General features: G+C 43.9%; 2 protein-coding genes across 4 annotated transcripts in view; one reads left to right on the forward strand and one right to left on the reverse strand.

Moving 5' to 3' along the window:
• The first annotated feature begins 1,886 nt into the window (after nt 1-1,886).
• DHRS7 (dehydrogenase/reductase 7) lies at nt 1,887-17,269 on the forward strand. Its single transcript, XM_075329684.1, has 7 exons — nt 1,887-2,083; nt 2,239-2,391; nt 5,888-5,994; nt 9,319-9,558; nt 11,635-11,757; nt 13,089-13,304; nt 16,150-17,269. The coding sequence occupies exons 1-7, from the start codon at nt 1,951-1,953 to the stop codon at nt 16,189-16,191; spliced, it is 1,014 nt and encodes a 337-aa protein (XP_075185799.1). The 5' UTR covers nt 1,887-1,950; the 3' UTR covers nt 16,192-17,269.
• Nucleotides 17,270-19,141: 1,872 nt separating this feature from the next.
• PCNX4 (pecanex 4) overlaps nt 19,142-24,141 on the reverse strand; it is a 58,972-nt gene continuing 53,972 nt past the window's right edge. For all 3 annotated transcript variants that reach the window (XM_075329643.1, XM_075329644.1, XM_075329645.1), the window contains exon 12: nt 19,142-19,697. In XM_075329643.1, coding sequence (XP_075185758.1) covers nt 19,446-19,697 — 252 coding nt within the window. In that variant the 3' untranslated portion in view covers nt 19,142-19,445. The remainder of the gene's footprint in view (nt 19,698-24,141) is intronic.

Here is a 24,141-nt window from a genome sequence, read left to right on the forward strand (position 1 = left end):
GTGCTACTGTGAGTAGCTAGCATAGAGTAAACATGCTACCATAGTCTCTAGACTTGTCTCTCATCGAACACACCTGGGATGTAGCTGCCAGCAGCAGATCTTGATGATTCACCCAAGTGCGGCAGAACATGCTTCAGAAAACAATTAAAGGGTTTCTGTGGATCTTTAACATTGATGACTTAGGATAGGTCGTTAACCCCCTTCACGACCAAGGACGAACTGGTACGTCCTTGGTCGTGTCTGTCTCTTTAATGCGGGCCCGCATTATTCTGCGCACATGTCTGCTGATTTGATCAGCAGACATGTGCAGCTAACAGGTGCAGGTGGATCTCCGATCCACCCGTGCCTGGTAACCCCTTAGATTACACTGTCAAACTCTGACAGCGCGATCCAATGTGCTCTGGCATGGATCGTGATGTTCCACGCCGCTATCGGTGGCCCTGTGACGTGCTTACAGGGCACCAATGGCTTACCATGGAAGCGTGGGGTCGCATGATGACCCTTGTCATTGCCATGATGAGTTTCCTGGGAATGTTGGCAGAGTGTCGGCACTCACAGGACATCAGCATTTCTCATGTTGCTGAAGTATCTCTCTGATCAGTAGAAGCAATCGGAGTGTGCAGCCATAAAGTCCCCTAAGGGGACTAGTAAAAATAAATAAAAAATGTAAAAAAAAAAAAAAGTTTTTAAAAATACGAAAACACCCCCAAATAACTAAAAGTTCAAATCACCCCCCATTGAAAATAATAATAATAATAATAATAATAATAATAATAATAATAAAATACACATATTTGAGATCACAAATGCCCAATCTATCAAACTATAAAATCAATTAATCTGATCGGTACATGGTGCGGCGAGAAAAAAAATGGAAACGGCATAATTATGTATTTTTGGTCGCCATCACATTGCATTAAAGTGCATTAACAGGTGATCAAAACATTGCATTTACCCAAAAAATATATAATTAAAAATGTCAGCTCAGGATGCAAAAAATAAGCCATCACTGAGCCCCAGATCCCGAAAAAGGAGAACGCAATGGGTCTTGGAAAATGGCGACAAAAGTGCAATTTATTTTTTTTTCCAAATTTCTGATTTTTTTTTCACCACTCAGATAAAAGTAAACCTATACATGTTTGGTGTCTATGAACTCGTACCGAGCTAAGGCATCACACCGACACATCAGTGTTACCATATACTGAACACCGTGCATAAAAAAACCAAAACAATCGTGCAATTGCACTTTTTTTGCAATTTCCCCGCACTTGGCATTTTTTCCCCCAATTTTCCAATACAATATGGGGCAGAATGAATGGAGTCGTTCAAAAGTACAACTCGTCCCGCAAAAAAAACAAACTTTCATATGTCAAGATTGATGGAAAAATAGAAACGTTACGGTTCTTGGAAGAAGGGGAGCAAAAAATGAAAATAAAAAAACCGCCCGGGGGTGTGTGAAAGGGGTTAAGCCCCTTAGCCCTCTTAAATAACGTCACTATTACTCGAGGTCATAAGTGCCGGGATTTCTGCATACTTCATACTAAATACGCTTTGGAATTGTTGTTCCCATTTTTTATTGTTTGTATACCAGTAACGTGTTTTCCCATTATTCCCCTTCTTGGTGTACATGTATAAATGTGTGACAGGATTTCATTTACTCTGACAGTGGAGACTGAGCAGAATGGTGTGCTGTGCTCATTATCCCCCTGCAGCAGCCCTGTCAGGCTTCCATCTTGGCACTGCTCTGCACTTATGCAACAACAACCCTCACAGAACCTCCTCCCCTAGGTAACATGGAGCGCGGCCGCCATGTTACACGGGGGCGGGGCTTCACGAGTGGTGTCGTGTGCGTCACCATAATGGGAGGAGCCGCAGTGTGATTGACAGCAGCGGTGACGGCGGCGCACACACACGCGCACAGTCACACAGCGCCTGGAGCAGGGTCCGGACATGGATGCGCTGTGCTGCTGCACCTTCCTGGCCCTCGGCTGCCTCCTATACGCCGTAGTGCAGCTCGTCAGGCTCTACAAAGCGGACGCAGACCTCACTTTGCTATGGGCTGAGCGATTTGGCAGCTCTCCAGGTGATTATTAGATTCAGGGGATAAAGTGCATATAAGGAGGCATGCAAAAAAAACAAAAAACTCCTTTCTGGAGTCTGTAGGACTACAACTCCCAGCAGTTATTAGATAAAAGTTGCCTACTTATGTTTATTTTTTATTTTTTTCCCCTTTTGCAGAAAGTAAGCTCCGTGGCAGCGTGGTCTGGGTCACCGGGGCGTCCAGCGGAATTGGGGAAGAATTGTGTTACCAGCTCGCGAAATTGGGCGCCTCCATAATCCTGTCCTCCAGGAGAGAAGGCGAATTGTTCAGAGTTAAAAAGAAATGTCTTGGTATGGTTTTTTTTTTTTTGCCTGATCTGTGTGATGTCCCAATGCCGACCCCCTCCTCCCCAACACCACTTACATAAGAATTCTGCAAAACTGGATTTCCTGCAGTTGCAAAAAAATTGTGCAATTTTTATTTTTTATTTTTTCATTGCCTTATTGTAATGTAAACGCAATTGCATGAAATAATGGAAGATAGTTGTGCGGAATGTATCCATCACATCGCTGTAGATTGCCGTTCCCGTACTCTTATTTACGCCACGTAACATGTACCATATGGCGGTATTTTGTTCCAGAAAGTGTCACATGGTTCTAATATTGCACATTCTATGACTCCTCTCCATGGCTCTGTCACACAGGCAAAACAGGATTTTTTTTTTTTTTTACTTTGATTATTTTAAAGGAGTATTACATTTCTCCCCTTTCCACTAGATGTGATAAATACTACATTGGCCTTGGTCTGATTGGTGGGACCCCTCCCTACATATCAAACTTGCACATAATGTCATAGTTTTAAAGGTTAAAAGAAGGCAAACTCAACCTATAACCTACATGATGATCCAGATAAAGGGAAACATTCCTTCCCAGCTCCACATATGGCAAACAGACTAGTTCCCTGGATCAATGTGGCATTAGTCTATTGTACATGATCATGATATTGTGGTGTTCACAGAAGGCACTCCTTGAATTTTGTGTGGCAGAGAGTTTCATGATCTCACTGCTTGAACAGTAAAGAATCCATAGTCTTACTTGTCGCTTGCAAAGTAAGGCTATGTGCCCACAGGCGCTCATACCTGCGGATGTATCCGCAGGTACAAGCACATGTTTCCCACAGCTGCCCGCCGGCATCCACAGCTATTTTTAGCTGCGATAAACCTGCGGACTTTCATGCGAATTACCTGTGGACGTCCCAGCCTCTATCTCCATAGCGGAGGGCCGGGATTTCCGCAGGTAATTCCGCAGGAATAATTGACGTGCAGTTACGTGCGGCTGCGGGACATCCGCACCATGTTCCGCAGCCGCACTTTTCCGCAGCGTAGACACAGCACTCCCCATGTCCCATAGGATAACATGGGGAGTGTCTGTACATGCTAAAACCTGCGGATTTATCCGGAAAATCCAGACAAATCCGCAGTATTTCCGCGGCAAAATCCGCAGAAACAAGCTCCTGTGGGCACATAGCCAAAGATTCTGTAGTCTTGTTGCTTGTTTGCATAAAATAGAATCCGTAGTCTTGCTGTTCCCTTGCAGTGTAAAATCCATAGTCTTGCTAGCTGCTTGCACAGTAAAGAATCCATAGTCTCGCTAGCTGCTTGCACAGTAAAGAATACATAGTCTCACTGCTCACTTGCCCAATATATTCCCCATAGCCGCACTCCACAGAATACAGGTGCTCCTGTAGTTTATAACTTCAGTACCGAGTGGTAGTCATTAACCATGAAAACGATTGCAAAGTTAAAGAACCACTCCAGCTTTTTATTTCATTACTGGAGTGGCACTATAATTCTAACTCCTCTGTTTTATACTCGCCCCTCGCTCCTCAGAAGGCTTCATCTTTTTCCTCCATCACTCCCGTCTGTCTCGGGTGATTTTTCACCTGCTGGCTGCTCCAGTGTTTCATGGAGCCGGAGGTCACAACTCAATACAATCTATGGGAGCGTCGTTCTGGCTCTCATAGAGATGCATTGAGAGGTTGTGACATAACTTCTGACTTTCAGTAATTTAGGAGTTACGGACACAAGATGGGACCAGAGTAACGCAAATGACGCAGGATTTGTATAATGCAGGGGACTTCGATTTAAAGCGCCACTCCAGCGGTGAAAAAAAAAAAGCTGGACTGCTTTAAGGCTGTTCACCTTTTCTTTAATCATCCATTAGAACGGATCCTGCAGAAATCCATTGGCAAAATAATGCCTGACGGATCCGTTTGTTTTGTTTTTTTTTAACATGGGAGTCTGAGAAACCGATCCATTAATGGATTGCTATTTATCTTCCATTTGAAATAGATCCCGTAAGAAAAAAATGGATCCGTTACAAATGCAAGAATAACGGATAGCTAAATAGGAAACCATTAACTGATCCTGTTGTGAATACATTTTCCAGTTTGGGGCTCCCTCCTCTGGTCAGTGCTGGCGGTGCAGTTGATTTATGGAATGAAAGCCACACACCTGTGGAGGACTGCCAATCAGGCATTTCTGATTGGACTATATAAAGCTAAGAACACACATCCATCTTTTCTGACGTTTGTCTGATCTGGCGCGCTCCCGTACAGTGTATACAGTACAGTGGTTGCGCTGCAAATTCCTGGTCACATGCTCCGGTCACATGACAGCACGTGACCGGAGCTTGTCACGCAGCCACTGTACTGTATACAATGTACGGGAGCGCGTCGGATCCAACAAACGGCAGAAAAGACGGATGTGTGTTCTTAGCCTAACTGAGCAGTTTCCTCCTGCTACTTGCCAGTGCTCAATGGATATCCTGTGTGTTAAGGACATTCTGTAACCAGCTCTGCTCTCTACCAGAACTCCTCTCAGATAAGTGGTCTTGTTCTTCTGCTTATTATTTCCACTTTCTTGTTTTTTTCTGCTTTGATACTAATGCTTGATTCCTATTTTGTCTGTGTGGAGTTCTTGGTGGAATTGGATCATTCCCTGCTGGGAGTGTCTGTATACTTAGCTCCATGATTCTGCAATGTCTTTTAGTCATGCTTCGTATTAATTCAGTCCCTCATCTATTAGTGTTTTTGGATCCCAGTAACATCTGAGTGCTGATCTAGTGGGGGAGAGGCCGTGTGGCCTCAGGGTTTTCCATATCAGTCGTGCTGGTATTTATTAGGGTTTTTACGGTTGCAGATAGTGCTCCTTCCTATCCTTTCCTATAAAGATAGTTTGGGCCTCACCTTTGCTGAATCTGTCTTTTCTGGCTTTATATTGTTTTCCTATATCACCGTAGTCTTGACATGTGGGGGGCTATCTATATCTTTGGGGATTGCTCCGAGGCAGATTAGCTTTCTTATATCTATCTGTAAGAATATTTAGCTCTCCGGCTGTGTCGAGACTAGGTCATCGTAGGCTTCTCCCATGGCTACTTCTAGTTTTGTGTCAGTATTAGGTCTGCAATCCGTTAAGGTTCCAGCCACTCTGTTACCTTTTGGGTTTCCGCATTTGTTGATCCTCCTTGCTCCCTGAATCATAATAGGATCTGTTCTCCATAGTCTCCAATGTGTTAATTAAAAAAAAAAAAAAATAAAAATCCATAAGAAATCAGTCATTTAACAACGAACAAAAAAGTTGTTTGCAGAACTTTTTTTCCCAACAGATCGCTGCAGGATCCATTCTAACGGATGATTACAGGACATGTGAACTCGGCCTTACTCCTTACCCTGCAACTTTTTTTTTTTTTTTTTTTTTAACCTTGATTTCATTGTCTACAAAACAAACAATTATTCAATGTGATGTATCATCATTTATTTATTTATTTACTTATTTATTTTAATTAGAGGTCAGCAGTTTGGAAGAAAAAGATCTACTGGTTATTCCTCTTGACCTGACTGATTTTAGTACACACAAGGCGGCAACAGACCAGGTCATAAAACATTTTGGAAGAGTAAGTGTACATTTTAGTGATTTCTATGTAATCCCTTATTTAGATGGTTATTTTGTACCTCTCCATAGTCCACATATATCCCTGGGTATTTCTGCTGCTCTGACCTTACATCCCCGAGGGGTTCTGTATAAAGATTTTTGAGGACCTATCACTAGGAAATGCTAACAGTATGTGACTTTGAGGTAGGTCCAGCCTCTGGGATCCCTACAATTTACTCGTGGTAGCCGATATTGCAGCTGGACCCTATTCACTTGTTTAGGATTGAGCTGTAATCCTGGACACTGCACATGGATTGCAGTGCTGCTGTGTCTGCACATGTTGGGCTACTTTCACACTTGCGTTACTCGCAATCCGCTGCTTTGGAAAACTGCGCAATCCGTTAACCGCTTGCGCTGTTTCCCATAGACTTGTATTGACCATGCATTTTTTTTTTTTTTTTTTTTTCTCCACTGCGCATGCTCAGCTCTTATGTTTAATCATTGAAATCAATGTTTTTCCCTTGGCGGCCGAACGATCAGCTGATCGCCTGGCGGCCGGCTTTTGTGAACGATCAGCTGATTGCCCGGCGGCCGGCTCTTGAGGGAGGGCGGCCGGCTCTTGAGGGAGGGCGGCCGGCTCTTGAGGGAGGGCGGCCGGCTCTTGAGGGAGGGCGGCCGGCTCTTGAGGGAGGGCGGCCGGCTCTTGAGGGAGGGCGGCCGGCTCTTGAGGGAGGGCGGCCGGCTCTTGAGGGAGGGCGGCCGGCTCTTGAGGGAGGGCGGCCGGCTCTTGAGGGAGGGCGGCCGGGTGATCAGTGTTAAAAACGGATCGTTGTTTTGCAGCATCAGTCACATCAGTTGTGCCACCATCTGCAACGCATCCGTTGCATCAGTCACACAACGGATTGTGACAGATGCAAAACAACGGAAGTGTGAAAGTAGCCTTAGATATTCGCCAGCTTTTGTCAAAGTTCCTTCTTGGTCTTGCAATAGTTGGGGCCTTGGCAGTTCCACCACACCAATGTCCTATTGCTGAGCTCTCCTAAAAAATAATAATAATAATAATAATAATAATCTTTATTTCTATAGCGCCAACATATTCCGCAGCGCTTTACAATTCAGGAGGAACATATACATATCATGTACATAAACATATACAAACAAGTAACAATTATAGAGGATACAATATTTAAAAGGAAAAATGGCAACCCTGCTCGTGAGAGCTTACAATCTACAATGAGATGGGGGGAGGGGCAAGGTACAAGTGTTTATTTAAAATGACAATCCAGCCAGCTCATGGGGGATAGATAATGGCTTCCTGGACCAGTTGGCCAGAGCCTTGAGACGCATTTGGGTGCCATGGAGTTTGACGTGGGGTTATGTTCTGAGAAGTTGTAGAGGGATTAGGTGAAATTAGTTTGGCTAGGGAGTGTGATAGGCCACCCTAAAAAGATGCGTTTTTAGGGAGCGTCTGAATCTGAGTAAGTTGTGATTTGTCCTAACTTCTTGGGGTAGAGCATTCCAGAGGATTGGTGCAGCTCAGAAGAAGTCTTGGATTCGGGAGTGGGAGGTTCGAATTAGTGTGGATGTTGGTCGAAAGTCATTTGCAGAGCGTAGAGAACGGGTGGGGTGATAGACAGAGAGGAGGCTGGAGATGTAGGGGGTGCCGCACTATGGAGAGCTTTGTGGGTGAGAACAAGCAGTTTGAATTGGATCCTGTGATATATGGGCAGCCAGTGCAATGACTGGCACAGAGCAGAGGCATCCGAGTAGCGGTTTGCCAGATAGGTGACTCTGGCTGCTGCATTAAGGATGGACTGTAGAGGGGAGAGTCTAGTTAGGGGGAGACCAATTAATAGAGAGTTACAGTAGTCAAGGCGAGAGTGGATCAGGGCCACGGTGAGGGTTTTTGTCGTTTCCATAGTGAGAAAGGGACGGATTCTAGCGATGTTCTTGAGGTGCAAGCCGCAGGTGCAGGCAAGAGATTGTATGTGGGAGGTGAAGGAGAGATCAGTGTCAAGTATAACCCCCAGGCAGCGGGCTTGCGGCCTAGGACTTATCATTGTGCCACACACAGAGAGGGAGATGTCAGGTTTAGGAAGGTTGGGAGATGGAGGGAAAAGCAGAAGTTCAGTTTTGGAAAGGTTAAGTTTCAGATAGAGAGCAGACATGGTGTTGCAAACTGCAGTCAGGCAGTCACTTGTGTTCTGTAGTACAGCGGGGGTGAGCTCAGGGGATGAGGTGTATAGCTGTGTGTCATCAGCATAAAGATGGTACTGGAAGCCAAATCTGCTGATGGTCATTCCAATTGGGGCAGTGTACAGGGAGAAAAGAGGGCCAAGGACTGAACCTTGAGGGACCCCAACAGTGAGAGGGAGAGGAGAAGATGTGGAGCCAGCAAATGATACACTGAATGAACGGCCAGAAAGATAGGAAGAGAACCAGGAAAGAACAGTGTCCTTTAGGCCGATAGAATGGAGCAAAGAGAGAAGGAGATGGTGGTCAACAGTGTCGAAGGCTGCAGAAAGGTCAAGAAGAATAAAATAAAAGTGCAATTAGTCATGAGGAATAAATTAATCCACATGATCAGGTCGGTAGTCCATGGCCAGTGGATGGGAGTCCTGCAAACTGCCACCGGCATCTCTGGCTCCTTTTTTGATGAAGTGGCGTAGCGCAAAATACGTTATACCAGCCTGGGTAACGAAATAAAGGAGCAGAGGATGAAGGTAGGAGACGGTGCACACGGCTCTTGTTCGGTGGCCACGGACTACAGATGTTGCCACTGGACCAGGGTCCTGCTAAGAAAAAGATGAGGTTCCTATACTCGACATTGGGGTACGGTTCCACTTGCGTACAGCTTCCAATGCGAGAGCATCGGCAGCGATATGCTAATGACCCTCTGCTGCGAGCGTCAGCCAAGGGTGATGCGACTATGATATGATCTTGCGTTCTTATTACAGGTGCAGAGAAGAGGGAGGGAGCACTTTCTCCCATCTCCTCCGCTGCCTGTCTCTTCGTATATCGCACTGCACTCGGACGACATGTGAGTGCAATGTGATGTTTCTCACGCTCCCATAGAATTGTATGGGGGTGCGTGAGCCGAGACTCGATTCATTCCGCAGGCCGATATGGCAGGAGAAATCGATCGCAGATGGACACTGCCCCATAGTTTTGTAATAGCGTGAGAACAATCCGATATTTTATTGGATTGCACTCATCTGTGCAAAGCACAAGTGGAACCGAGGCCTTATATGGTCCCTTCTGGAAATAATGGGCCAGTAATAATCACAATCTTCAATTATCAAGATGTAAAAGTTGACAGTTTTGCCTTAATTTTCTCTGTCCACAGATTGACATCCTAGTGAACAATGGTGGACGGTCACAGCGCTCTCTGTTTGTGGACACAGGTCTGGATGTTTATCAAGGATTGATGAATCTCAATTATATAGGAACGGTTTCCATTACGAAGCATGTATTACCCCACATGATAGAGAGGAAGAGGGGAAAGATCATTACCTTGAGCAGCATTACAGGCCTGATCGCAGCGCCCTTATCAACAGGCTATGCGGCCAGTAAGCATGCACTCCAGGTAAATGTTTGCACGGATTGCTTCATATCATTAAGGCAAATATTTATTTGAACAAAAAAATAATTTTGCAGCTCTGCAGGAAATTAATCACAGGCTAGAACAAAAAAAAAAAGCTGCGGAGGAGAAGGTATCCTGAGAAGCGCCTATTGAGATTTGAACTTTTGGATGAACAGATGGGATGGGGGGGGGTGACCGCAATACAAAAACTTGCAAACATGGCTTTACTTGAAAGCATTCGATTACTGCGTATAATTCTTATGATTTTTGGGATCTTTCAAAACTTGTTTCCTGGATAAGAAATGTTAAAGGTTCTTCTCAAAGTCATAATGTGGTCTGTTTTCTGTGCCTATAGAATGCGCACACGTGGCGTGGTTTTTTTTTTTTTTTTGTTTTTTTTTTTTTGTTTTTTGCTTTTTCTCCCTTGCAGACTTTAATCAATAAAAGGAAGGAAGAAGCATCCCAGCAAAGTCTTTGAGAATTGTGACTTGCTGTGCACACACTGCTCGGTTTTTAAAAAAAAACTTTGTAAGAATAACTCTTTTGATGTAAAGAATCATTTCTTACTGCTTGAGTCGACCACTGATCCAGTCATCTTCCCTGGGACTGTAAGTGATGTCCTGACCGCGAATTGCATCAGTAATCTGGTAACAAATGATAGGGAGGTCATCACTTCTGATCCTGTTGGAGAGCACCAGCAGGGGATCTGCACAGCAAGTAGCATTTATTTATCTTAAGGCCACATCTCACTAAGCAACATCGCTGCTGAGTCACGGTTTTGCTAACGCAACAGCAATCTTGCTAGCGATGTTGCTGTGTGTGACATCCAGCAACAACCTGGCCCCTGCTGTGAGGTCGTTGGTTGTTGCTGAATGTCCTGGACCATTTTTTAGTTGTTGCTCTCCCGCTGTGAAGCACACATCGCTGTGTGTGACAGCGACAGAGCAACAACTGAATGTGCAGTGAGCAGGGAGCCGGCTTCTGCGGACGCTGGTAACCAAGGTAAATATCGGGTAACCAAGAAGCCCTTTGCTTGGTTACCCGATATTTACCTTAGTTACTAGCGTCCGCCGCTCTCAGGCTGCCAGTGCCGGCTGCCGGCTCCCTGCACACGTAGCCAGAGTACCCATCGGGTAAATATGCGAAGCGGTTTGCTTATTAACCCGATGTGTACTCTGGCTAGGAGTGCAGGGAGCCAGCGCTAAGCGGTGTGCGCTGGTAACCAAGGTAAATATCAGGTAACCAAGCGCTTGGTTACCCGATATTTACCTTAGTTACCAAGCGCAGCATCGCTTCCACGCGTCGCTGGGGGCTGGTCAATGGTGAGATCTGCCTGTTTGACAGTTCACCAGCAACCCGTGTAGCGACGTTTCAGCAATCCCTGTGGGATCGCTGGAGCGTCGCTTAGTGTGACGGTACCTTTTAGGCTAGGGTCAAACGAGCGTATGGCATCCGATGCGTTATGCTAATGATCCTTGGCTCCCACTCTTGTGCGAGCATGAGCCACGTGGCATTATGCCGTGATCAGATCTTGCGATCGGATCAAAGCTGCGGAGGAAGAGCGATTACACTCCTCTTCTCCTCCATTGTTAACCTGTGCGTATAATGCATTGCACTCGGATGACATCCGAGTGCAGTCCAATGTTCCACTCACACCCATAGACTTGCATGGGTGTGAGTGACACGTCTCTCGCTGACACTCGCAGCATACTATTATTTTTTTGGTCTGATTAGGGCTGATAAAAAAAAAATCGCAGATCGTAACGGCTCCATAGAGTAACTTTGGCCTGAGAGAAATGCATTATAATTTTGTTTTATCGCTTTCCACTCATCTGATTTTACTTGCAGTGTGTCCTGCGCCTTTATAATGATCCTACACAGTAGGGTAAATTTGAAGAGTTCTGGAAAACCCCATTAAGTGTATGAATAGCATTATATAAATTTGCTGACTCCCATACAAGAAATGTCACCAAATTGTATGTTACTTCTGTGAAGCTATTTTTCTATAGTCATTTTTTTTTTAAACTTTTTTTTTTTTTTTTTTTTGGTATAATTTATAACCAATTTATTTATTTTCAGGGATTTTTTAATACTCTGAGAGTTGAGCTGGGAGCTTATCCAGATATTGCAGTCATCAATGTATGCCCGGGACCCGTGCAGTCAAAAGTGGTGGAAAATGCATGTACTGAACAGTTTCAGACGGTAAAATCTAGCAAGGTCTTCCCGTACAGGCCTAAATGTATTACAAGTCGTACCCTGGTGTTTTTATATTTGCTGGTAAATCGACGAACTAGCAAAGCAGGATCAGGGGTACTTTAAGGGTATGAGCACACTCTGCAGATTTGGTGCAGAAATTTTCTGCACCTTCTGGCAGACAAACGCATGAGTTTTTGTTCTTTTTTTTTATTGAAGTCAATTGCTGGAAAGGCTAAAAAAAACAAAAAAAAAAACGCCCTAACTATTGACATGTTGCAGATCTTCTGCATCAAAATCTGCAAGAAAGGGGGGGGGGGGGGACAAAACAGCATTTCAGACGTTTCATAGACTTTGATGGCTTCAGGGTATGCAAAAAACCTAAAATGTGTTTGTTTTTTTTTTGTTTTTTTATATGCAGCATGTGCACATAGCTTTACATCTGATACTACTTGGATTTCCCCATGCTCTGAGCTACTACAGCTCCTTGTATTGAAGCCATCTTTACTGTGGAAGCAGTATATCATGAATACCAAACCTTTTAGGCCTCTTTCACACGTCCGTGAAAAAACATGCACGTTTTGCACAGACGTGTAAAAGGTGCGTATGGCCCTCTGTGTGCTGTGATTTCGGCACATGAGTGTTCTCAGTGTGCTATCCGGGATAATACTGGAGAACAGGAACTTTCTGATCACCTATCCCTGGCGCTGCTGTCCGTGATGCTGATGTCTTCTGCTCTGCGGTCTCCGGCCCTGCCCACTCCCCGCTGCTGCTGCTTCCGGTCCTCGGTGCAGTGAATATTCATGAGCATAATGAGTGGGGGTCAGAAGCAACAAGTGACAGCAGGGCTGGAGAAGGTGAGTGTAGAAAAGCATTTTAACACACGTGTCTATTCTCTGGTACGTTGCACACGAATCACATCAATGTGCCGTTCGTGTGACACCCGTTCTGCCGGAGAAAAACAGACATGTCTACATGTGGAGAACGCACGCACGCGCGCAGACCCATCGATTTTAATGGGTCTATGTGTGCCCGTCTCTCTGGTACGTGTGAAAACTGACGTCGCACGTACCGGAGACACGGATGTGTGAAGGGGGCCTTAGGCTGCATGGCTATTTTAAAGAATCATTATGTCTTAAAGGCAAAAGAGATGTTGAAAGCTAAAACCGTTCCCAGATTTTTTTTTTTATTTTTTTTTTTCCTGGGGGGGGGGGGAATGTCTCCTTACTTCTCCTTGTAGATTCAAGTCCTATCCTTGGCACGTGAATAAAAAAAATGTATGTATTATACATATATTCTGTATCCCTGCATTTAACTTTATTTTTTTTTTTCTTTTGTAGTCTGTTGAAACTCTAACGGATCAAAGTCACAAGATGGCAACAGACCGCTGTGTTCGGCTTATGTTGATATCGGCTGCAAATGACCTGAAAGAAGTCTGGATTGCAGACCAGCCGTATTTACTCCTGTATTACCTGTGGCAGTATGCCCCCACATGGGGATGGTGGTTAACACAAAAGGGTGGTCAGAAGAGAATAAAGAACTTCCAGAGTGGAATAGTAAGCGCTGCATGTAAAATATTGATGGCCCCTTTTTGAGGTCGTAAATGAAAAATAATTTTCGAGGGGTTGTCCCATGAACAGTATTTATCTCCTATTTACTGCATAGGTAATAAATGATGATTGCAGGGGTTCAACCGCTGATTCAAAGAATAGGAGTCCCATGTTCCCCATGTGCATACTGCACCATTGACGAGAGGTGGTTGCACATGTGCACAAAACTTCCCATAGGGGTCATGCTCGCATACCCGCTACTCCAGTCACATGGGGAACACCGGATCGGTGGAGGAGGTCCGATCTTTGGATAAGTGCTGCTTGCGTGAAAAAACATTAGAACTGTAGAATTGTAACGTTACATTATGTTGGGAATTGCGGAATTAAGAAAGTTTGCTCCGTTACCTTTTGAAAGGTTTATAATTGGAATATCGGGGGATGTGCATCACATTTGACTGTTAATAGACCTTCTTGGTATTGGAACGCTTATTTGCATGGCCTTATTGCACATTTGCAGTATTATACATTGACCCTATGTTGTACAATATATGGTCTAAGTGTAACGGAGCCATGACTATGTCCTAAAATTGCACGTAGCAGAGAATAGTGATCTGATAGATGAAGTATCCCAGTGTGATACGTGTTAGAACAGAAGAAGTATGTGTGGAAACCTGACAAGTTATACTCCCCTCCAGCACCGCCGCTGAGGGCAGAGCATTCTTAGCACATGCACAGAGGTTCTTGTCCATGATGACATTCTCCACTCTTGCCGTGTTTTTTTTTTTTTATTTTTTTTTCGTTAAGGCTTCATTCACACCTCCATGTGACATGTCCATGTGATTTTGTTTTTGTTTTTTTTTTCTTCTCTGGCAGCATTATGTGTCTGCAAGGAAAAAATCGTAGCAGATTTGCGTGATTTATGGAGCAGACTAGTGCCTATAGATTGTAGGCTGCTCCCGCATCGGTCAACTGTGTGGACAACCACATCCACAACTTGCAAATGTGACTGGCTCTTAAAATTCGGAGCTCATCTCCTTATGCAGCCGGTCAGTCCTGGTAGCCTTTCTTTTACCTATGGCATTTTTCACATAGTCTGTAATATACCTATACTGGAATTCTTTTTTCATAAGTGAGTGCCAGTAATGGAGTAAAGGCGCAATCAGACGTCCGTATAACACGAACGACTATTGCATCGCAATGCTTGTCCTGGCCGCCGGCTCTCCTGACTAGAGATGAGCAGACCCGTGGAAGTTAGGTCCAGCGGGTTCAGCCGGACTTTTTAAAAAGTTTTGGTTTGAGACCTGAACAGCATTGGAAGTCACTAATTGGGCAGTTCGGGTTTCTGTCCACATGCAGCCACCCATAACCAGATCACTTCCAAGGGAGGGTAGGCGGGCTCCCCCTCTTCCTCCCACTCCTCCCCCTTCTTCTGCCTCCCCTCTCAAACACTGCAAGCGTCTCACACGGGGGCTGAGCACCGAGTTTACCCCACCACAGCGATGCTAGAGCGAGTGGTTTGCGTACATAAAGCATCCGAACTTTGTGGGTTTTTTTGTTTTGTAAAGTCTGTGTTCGGTATAAACACCGGACCTCAGGTTTGCTCACCTCTACTCCTGACCTGTATATATTTCTTTGCAGCACAGGCTAGGAGAGCCGCTGGCCAGTCCAGGCATTGCAATGTGATCGTCATCCGTGTTATACGGCCATGTGAATTAATCAGCTGCACATATGTCACGATCGTCTCCCTGCATGTAGAGACCAGTGACAGCCTTTGGACTGGAGCCTCTCATCTGGCTGTCTTCATCTAAATGGTTTGTTTTCTCTTGGCACTGAAGTGGTTAAGTGCCAGTTTTGTTATTGCAGCTTTTCCAAAGCAGTTCCTTGCTGAGTGATCAGCTGCACTTACTCAGCAGTCACGCTCTTCAACATTTAATAGTGGTGTATCCCAGCATTCCCTGCTGAAGATACAAAGTCATTTGTGTCCTGGCTGCGGTTGAGGAAGGTTCTGCAAGTCAAGTCTATATCCTTTTGGTTTTTACTTCCCTGGTGTGTTGATTAGTGTAGTGGTGAGGTCTACTGAACCCCACCTGCGCCTCACTAGTCAGAGTTACTATAGGGTCTTTCTAGCATCCCAGGTTCCTGTTCGGTGACAGTTGCGGAGACTGTATAGGGACTGGTGAGGAGAGAAGGGACAGTTGCAGGTGAGGTTAGGAGGTGCCCACCTACCCCTCTCACTAGTTCTTGCACCTCCTGTTTTTGTGTCCCCCATTTTCATGTGTGTTTTGTTGTGCATCAGACACCCGTAGGTCTAAACACACCTTGCCACGCTTGATACACCCGACGAGTGTAACAACATATCTGAGGGGGGGGGGGGGGGAATCCAACATCCCTGATTCTTTGTTCTGAAATGAGAAGTCGCCACAAAATGGGTTTGAGTGCCTTGTATCCCTCTTTATTGAGAACACATGCACGTTCAGTCAAACCAAGTATGCATGTGTATAAGGCGTGGCGGTAGCTATAGCTGTCAGTTGCGTCAAAAAAGCCATAGGATCATCATGATCCAGTGGCCATCTTAATCACTTCTGAAACAGTGGTGCAAACTTTTTTTTTTTTTCCTGTCAACATCCTTGGCTCCCGTTCTGATTTAGTAGGACCAGTTCGCGTAGGATGTCGGCAGGTAGGTGGGGGTTTATCGCTGTGGAAACTACACCTCTACGGTCCTGCTCAACATCTTGGACATTTACCTAGTCAACTACAAAAATGTCTCCTATTGTACCAAAAGTCTAAACACATCCTGTTCATATTAACTTGACTTCACTTTATTAACACTTGTACAATTTTTCTTCTGCAGGATGCCGATTCCACTTTTGCCTTTTCAAAGAAATCTTCCTAATGGTAACATCAAGATTGAGAATGAAGAAGACTGATATCCAATCAAAACTGCAAGCTTCGCCATAGTTTTATCGGCCTCTCTAATTCTTTTATATTGCACTTCTGGTGAGGGAACGCACCAATGCACTACGTATATGCACAGTGATAGTATTAGCTACATATCCATGATTAGCTGACTATATTCACAAGGTCATTTAATCGTCGTTTAATAGTATGGAAAATATTCTAGAAATGTTTTGCAGGATCAACAGATCCTTATGCGGCTGCACTAGGACGTATAAGAAAATATAAAAATGTAGGTTTAAAGACCGTTAATTTACTAGGTTAAAGTTGCTATCAAGTATTGGACTTGCTTGCATCTTAATCATACAATTTTGCAGCCAGAGCTTTGTCTTGAATCACGCTCACATTTGAGGAAGATTTATCAAGCTACCTACAACAGAATTAATGGCCTGTTTGTGACCAAAGAAAAACTTTCGTGACTTGCACCATATATGTGATATTTAGACCCTTTCTGCACCTAATCCGACACGGGATTGTGAAGTACCAGAAAGGGAAGCGATCCAACATGTGACCGTGTGCCAATTTCCTGGCACAAAGTAAGCCAACTAATAGGTGGTGTAAACTTTTATATCAGAGAGTCTCAAGATACTCCAAAATTACCAAAAAGAATGAGCTGTTCTGATATATCTGGAGCATTAAGACTGTCCTGGTCTGATTTTTGCACTTGAGTGTGCCCAATGTGTCATTTTTTTCACTGTCTACAGCGGTCTTCTGCCATTGACTTTATAATACTGTGCTCCGTTAGGCTTGCTTATGGGAATAATCAGATATTAGCAGTAATTGTAGGATTAATCTGTACAGTAGGCAGTTATCAGAAGGGTATTGCCCTGGGTCTATACCAGCAGGGTTGGGACTATTGCTCCCATCATTTTTTGTATCCAGTTCTGAATTTTCAGGAATTGTTTCAATGGTTGCACTATGTAGAGGTAAATGACTGTACTATGGGGGCATTTTTTTAAGGAGTCTTTTTGAAACCGGTCCGCTCCCAAAGATGCCTAATAAATCACTCAAAGAAACACTCGACTCTCTCTCTATTCATTTTGACTGTAAAACGACTTGGTGGTCACCTTGTGGGAGAAAATAAAAGTTCGTGTCTGTGACTCGTCATAGATGGGAAAACAAGCAGGTGGGAGGGTGTTTATTTTAATGCATGTGCCCCGCCCTGATACATGAGCGGCTGGCGTTTGGTTTAAGAACTCATTCTACCCTGACTGAGTCCTGTTAATCCATCACAACTAATGATGAGCGGGCACTACCATGCTCGGGTGCTCAATACTCGTAACTAGTGATGAGCGGGCACTACCATGCTCAGGTGCTCAGTACTCGTAACTAGTGATGAGTGGGCACTACCATGCTTGTGTACACGTAACGAGCAGTCAAATACTCGGATAGGTTCGACTCATGTACAGAGTATAATGGATGTCAATGTTGAACTCGAGCGTTATATTTCCCCCCCCCCCCCCCCCCCCCCCAGATCTTCAGAAAAAATCCTAGTTTCCCCTAGACTTCCATTATACTCTGTACTCTAGTTGTGCCCATCAGAGTGTCTGACCTGCTCTTTAACAGTACAGAGCACCTGATCATTGTGGTGCTCACTCAATCTTGTTGGGGAAGGAGGTAATTTGCAAGGCAGCTTCAGAATATGTTGGTGCAATCGCCTTGCTATAAAGGGGAGAGGAAACTGGTGACTTCTTAAGATGTTACCTGCTTAAAGAGGTTGTCCACTACTTTTACATTGACTATGACTAGGTTAGGTCATTAATATCTGATCGGCGGGGATCTTGCAGCCCACACTCCCTCTGATCGGCTGCTTTCAGACCTGGCGGCAACTAAAAATGGTCAGTTATGGAGCTGCCCCATCAGCTGATAGCGGCCACAGCCAGGTACTGCATATCTGCCTTTTATTGATTGGAAGAGGAGGTAGATGTGTATTTCCTGGATGTTATCAGTGACTGAGCAGGTTTGGAACTGCACATTTCTGTATGCCTGCTGATCGGTGGGAGGTATTAGACCCAAGCTGATCAGACATTGATGACCTATCCTAAGGATAGGCCATCAATGTAAAAGTAGGGGACAACCTCTTTAAAAATATAAAGCTACAGTCCTACAAAGATAAATACAAATGTTCATTGTTGAAAGGTGTGGCGCAGCTAAACGTTTCTCAGTTTAGGTGAGAAAGCATCAAACTCTAACCATGAAACCCCCATACTATAAATACACACTGAGGATCTCAAACCTGCGGCTCCTGTCAATTGACGCTGCAAATACATCTCATGTGAATGCGATTATTTAAAATCTCATGCACTTTGTTGTCGCTGTAAACGGAAGGGAAAAATCTGCAATTTTCATACTGTGGAAATTTGGCCTTAGTCGTCAACAGTACTTCCAATCTTGTCATATGAACCCCCAGTTTCACTTGACATCTGTGATTTATATTGTATGGATCGTTGCTCATCAATGTTTTGGATCAGAGTTTAATCAGTGATCAGGTTTTTAGAACTTTCAGCAGCTCTCTCTCCACAGAAATCACATTACCTCACACATAAGCTTCTTATACTAAGAATGTTTGTCGTTGCCTATAGCAACCAATAACAGCTGCTATTAAAGACCTATAGCTCCCAGCTCCATTGACTTTAATGTAAGCAGGTTTCTTTGCTAATAACTAAAGCGTGGAGTTCAATTTTCCCCTCCAAAATATAGTCTGTTCCCTGTGCAAAATTCTGTGATTGTAAATGTGACTGTGGATTTCTTTAGCGGACATACACACAGCTTTCTATATTAGATAAATATTTTCACACCGTATATATCTGCTTCATCAATCCTCGTCTGTTTTGGTTTTTTTTTTCTCCCCCAGTTGACTAAATAAATCTACCACACCCAAATAAAGAAACTCTGGTTTACTACAATCAAAATGAACAATTTATAAAAGAAATATTATACAATTATACACATTTTGGTCAGACATTTTTGTTTTAAAGTGTCCACGTATTTACAGGAGGAAGCAATGACTGTTGCCTGTCAAATTTACTATTGGAGAAAAAAAGTGTTCAGTAGAGGTAATGTAGGGGGGAGATGACAGGGGATGTGCAGTTTAATTAAAAAAAAAAAACAAAACAGCAGCATCTAGAGTAGTGTTACTAGGTGATTAACTAGTGTTTTCCACTGGACATGCAGAAACACGGTACACATGGATTAATACAAAGGCACGTGGAGAGGTACGGAGGAATAAATAGGGTATCCGAGTGGTGGGTCTGCTGCCTGCACGGTTAGGTTACGGAGTAGCACGGGGTGGGCTTGTATACTGTAGCGTTCTTCATCGTCGTTGGTGGCGTACAACAATTCCCAGGAGAGATTTGCCCACTGCCCCCGAACGGCTTCTGCATTCAGTTTTCCAATCTGTACCAGTTGCTCTTGTAAGGTGAGGACTCTGCCAGTGTATACGCCCTGCGTGCACAATAAAGAACCGTAACTAACAGGTAGTAAAGAAGAACCGGATTTACATGAACTCACAGCGAGGAGAATAAGACATCAGTAATTGTGGGCCAGGTAGGTGACCAGCCCGATAATGACAGGTTCTAGGAACCCACGTGGCAAAGGCCGGCTCTTACTACCTGGACTCTGAAAGCAGACAACCGTATGTTCGTATTTGCAAATTAGTTCCGTAAAGCTGAATGGTTTTCAGCAGCATTAGTAGATCTGTAGAAACCTAACTCAGATTTATAACACAGTTGACGAAATTTCTGCAGCACGTGAATTCAAATATGATGGTAAAATAACACACTGAGAAGCAAAAGGGTAAGGCTGGGTACACATATCCAGCTTTTCGCCGGTTTGAGAGATACGGCGCACGCCAGTACAGGGTATACAGTACACTGGCAGCCCAACAAGCGCCGGTCACATACTGTCATGTGACCAAAGCATGTGACCCGGAAGTTGCTGCGCTGTCAGTGTACTGTATCATACGCCGCATCCGTCAAACCAGCGAAAAGCTGGATATGTGTACCCGGCCTAACAATTTTGGGAACTTTTGATTTTCAGTCTCCATATCTAACCATCCACTACAACCTTCCTTTTATAGACAATGTTGGATATCTCCTACTTAAAATGTGACTTGCAGCTGTTTAGCATATGATTAGTTCTGCAGATTTGTGTCATGTCACTGCATGGTTAATGTTTTGCTCCTGGTGTTTGAAAACATCTTTTTCTTCCTGTGTACTACAAATTACAACCTGTTCTTACATTCCCTAATCACTCATTTTGCTATTAGTTTGATTCCCAAGCAAATCAATAGTGGATGGTGAGATATGCAGCCTGAAAGTCAAAATTTCAAAACATTGTTACCCTTTTGCTTGTCACTGTAAATGTTGGGATGATAAGAAAAAAAAGCCAAGAGCCAATGCGAAGAAATATATCTAGAACATATCACCTAGCACACAAGGTGGTTATACACCTTAGTCAGCAGGACTAATTCAGAGGATACTATTTTTTACACATTTCCCCATATAGGATTAACAGAGTGGAGGCAGCGACTAAATCATCTATTCCGTGAGACTAAAAGGATCGAAGTTGCTGAAATCCAACATGCCTGGTCCTTCTCTACCCAAACACTTGCCCTCGGGGGACAGATGGGTCACCTCCATACGCTACGCTATTAACAGAGTCTGCTGAAATTGGCAGCTTCATCTGACATGTACTTAAAGTGGTTTTTCCCCACCAACAAAGTTTAATATTAAAGTTGATTTTAATCAATAGATCTTTGAATAATAATAATTTCCACAATTGGAAGCGATTCAAAAAAATGTTCCTGTGCTGAGATAATCATATATATGTCCCTGCTGTGAACTGTGTAATGGCCGTGTCTGACCGTACAGGGACATGGTTTAATCATACTACAACTTCCGGGCGGGGGAAGATGCAAAAAAGTATATAGACATTACAGCGCAAGATCAAAAATTATTCTTTGAGGTCAAATACCTTTTTTAAAAACAGACAGGAAAATGTTTTACCTTACAAAAAGAATCCGCTATGACCCCGTGCTGTGATATCTGTATACTTTTTGCGCCCTCCCCGGCCCAGGAGCTGTGGTATGATCAGACCATATTCCAGTACAGTCAGACACAGTACACAGCAGGGACACATATATAAAACATTATCTCAGCACAGGAACTTTTTTTTTTTTTTTTTAAACACATCCAATTGTGTAAATTATTATTATTCCAAGATTTATTAATTACAATAAAACTTTACTTTGTTCGAGGGAAATCCCTTTAAGGCCTCTTTCACATGTCTGTGCAGTTCGGTCCGATGTTGGAATGGCCGCGTTGCTCCCAACCTGAGCTTTGTAGAAACATATCAGGCTTAGATCAGGGAGGTCCGAGTATCAGACATAGGACCGAACTGCACAGACGTATGAAAGAGCCATGATGTGTCTGGCCTCCTTTAGGAAACAGATATAAGTGATGATTTATATTGTCCTGTTACGAAAAAAATAAGATTCAAGCAATCTGATTTGGCAGCGTGAAGCCCCAAAAGAGCTGTGCCAAATATATAAAGATTAGTTTTGTGAAAAAAATATTGGTATAACGCTAGGGCTGCGCAGTGTCATATGTTGCAATGGGACTTTGCATTTAAGGATTTCCTACAGTGTCGCTTTGTGACCTTCCATGACTGTGACACAGTCACATGTTTCCAAAACTATTTGATTTTCTATCACTGATAACAAGTGATTCACTTGCCGCAGCCTTCAATTAAAGTAGCATGGGCTTTGTCATACAACAGGGACACGTTGCCGCATAACTTGCAACTTAATAATTGACATTTCTGTTTTATTTAAGACTTAGTAGTCCACTAGGAGGTCCTAAATAATGATTGACAGGTATCTGTTAATACAGCAAAGACTGAGAACTATTGAGTGGCGCTGCCGACTGGACTTCCAAGCCCAGAATTGGCAATGGTTTCAATCAAATAAATTGCAAAATGTTTAGACAAAAACGCTATATAACTCTATAACATATTCCTGGCAGACTGTACAGAAGCAACATTAAAGTGACTACTGCCCTGACGAACCCCCATTTGCAGTGGATGTAGCTGACATAGCGGTCATGGCTCCGGTGTGTGCATCAGGCCTTAGTTACAGATTGGAGCTGCAGCCATAATAAAGTCTGTTTTACCATCCTATAGTAGTTACTTATTGTCTAAACGAGTAGAGCAATCAGACACAGCAGTCCTGGCGGAGTGATGTTCCCTCTGCTTATCTAGTGTAATAAAAGTAACACGGCCAGCCTCGTAACGATTGAAATGAAGTTTGTAAGTGGGTGAAAGTGCTATTGTGCAATGTGGGTCCGAGGCCAGGAACTCGGGGGCATCACGGACCATTTTAACTAGAATTTCATGGGCACTGCCAAGCTTCTACGTGTTTTGTTGTTAGAACATTGGTACAAAATCAATAAAAACTGCTTAAAGAGGACATGGAGTTCCAGCATTTGCTAACATTTGTCAAGTGAAAAGCTTAATTTTTGCTTCTTTTTCTTTCCCTTTTAAAATTAGCCATTGGCAAACCACCCTCCTATTTTTTTGAACAGGAACCTGCTTTAAAATCCACATCACGAACCACTTATAATACTTTTTGAATAATACTCTTCCCCTTTCGGCCATCTTTGTCTTCCTTATTCTGAAGCCGTAGTGCATGACGCTTCTACGTCATACACGCGCGCCGGCATTGAGGTCCTGCGCCCTGCTCAGAGCAGATCAAAGTATTGTAGTGTACCTGCGCAGGACCTCGATGCCGGCGCATGTGTATGATGTAGACCAAGATGGCCAAAAGGGGAGGTGCCGGTCCCGGAGAACGGCGCCACCCATCCAACCGTTGTGCATCGGTGCGACCTTCTAGGTGAGTATTATAAAGTGTTTTTATGTTATACCCAGCGGCCTGGGCTCTTATATACAGCATGAGCACAGTGGTGGTGGCTGCAGCTTATAGAACAAAAAACTTGTGACAGGTTCCCTTTAAATAGTTAGTTTTTTGGAGAGTTTTTCTCTTTTCTAACAAAGCTTTGAAAATCTCCCTGTGTGGGGAAAAAAGGTTGTGACCTAACTGTTTTGATGTTGATGCCTTGTGGACAACGTCAAGTCAAAAGCCAGCAAAAAAAAAAAAAAAAATCAGATCCAAAAGCCTCATCAAAAACCACACTATGAGCACATCTTCATTCCACTGGTGGAATCACCAAGGTTTCTTAAGAAAAGCTGCTTCAGGAAAACGCAGGAAGTCTTTCTCCTGAAGGAGCTTCGCTGACGTTTTTGCAGACAGCTCTGTTGGCATCATTCCTCTACATCGAGTGGTTTCCTAGCCAAAGAGTAATTATGTTACTTTTTTTGATTGCTTTACAGTTTCCGAATCCTGAAGTGTGCAAGATGGCCACCCGACAAATCCTCGAGGGGAGATATGTATCACCGAGGTTGGTGGCCTTGGTGATGTAAGCCTGGAAGCAGGTTTCAGCAGTTCTAGTGCTGAGAAAGATAATAGGGAGTGTCTGGGCCTGGTTTAGAGCAGTCAAAGAGAAATGGGTGGGACTGGCTGCTAAAATATCCTCTCCCTGGGGTGTGGAACAGCAAGTAAAATGGAGACCAGTTGTCTCATTCAGGGTCTGTGTGTGGAGGTGTGCAGACCTCCCGTGTTGTTTTTCCTTGCTAAGGAATGAGAGCTGGATATTAACCTGAACGGGTGAACCTGAACTACAGTATGGAATATATGCTTTATATTTTCACTTTGTGTCTGACCAGGCTGTTTTTCTGGTTTTATTACCCTAAATAGTTTATGGAGTCTAAATAAATCAGCCCGGACGTGTCACTTCAAACTGCAACCGAGAGAGTACAAACTCTACAAATGGTT

Source organism: Anomaloglossus baeobatrachus, chromosome 12 (assembly GCF_048569485.1).
Source record: "Anomaloglossus baeobatrachus isolate aAnoBae1 chromosome 12, aAnoBae1.hap1, whole genome shotgun sequence".
NCBI lineage: Eukaryota > Metazoa > Chordata > Amphibia > Anura > Aromobatidae > Anomaloglossus > Anomaloglossus baeobatrachus.

Bases quoted from the DNA above. Each gene is read 5' to 3' on its own strand.
- DHRS7 (XM_075329684.1), top strand. From the start codon at position 1,951: ATGGATGCGCTGTGCTGCTGCACCTTCCTGGCCCTCGGCTGCCTCCTA. The intron at 2,392-5,887 runs GTATGGTTTTTT...TATTTTAATTAG, and splicing joins AGTTAAAAAGAAATGTCTTG to AGGTCAGCAGTTTGGAAGAA. The intron at 5,995-9,318 runs GTAAGTGTACAT...CTCTGTCCACAG, and splicing joins TCATAAAACATTTTGGAAGA to ATTGACATCCTAGTGAACAA.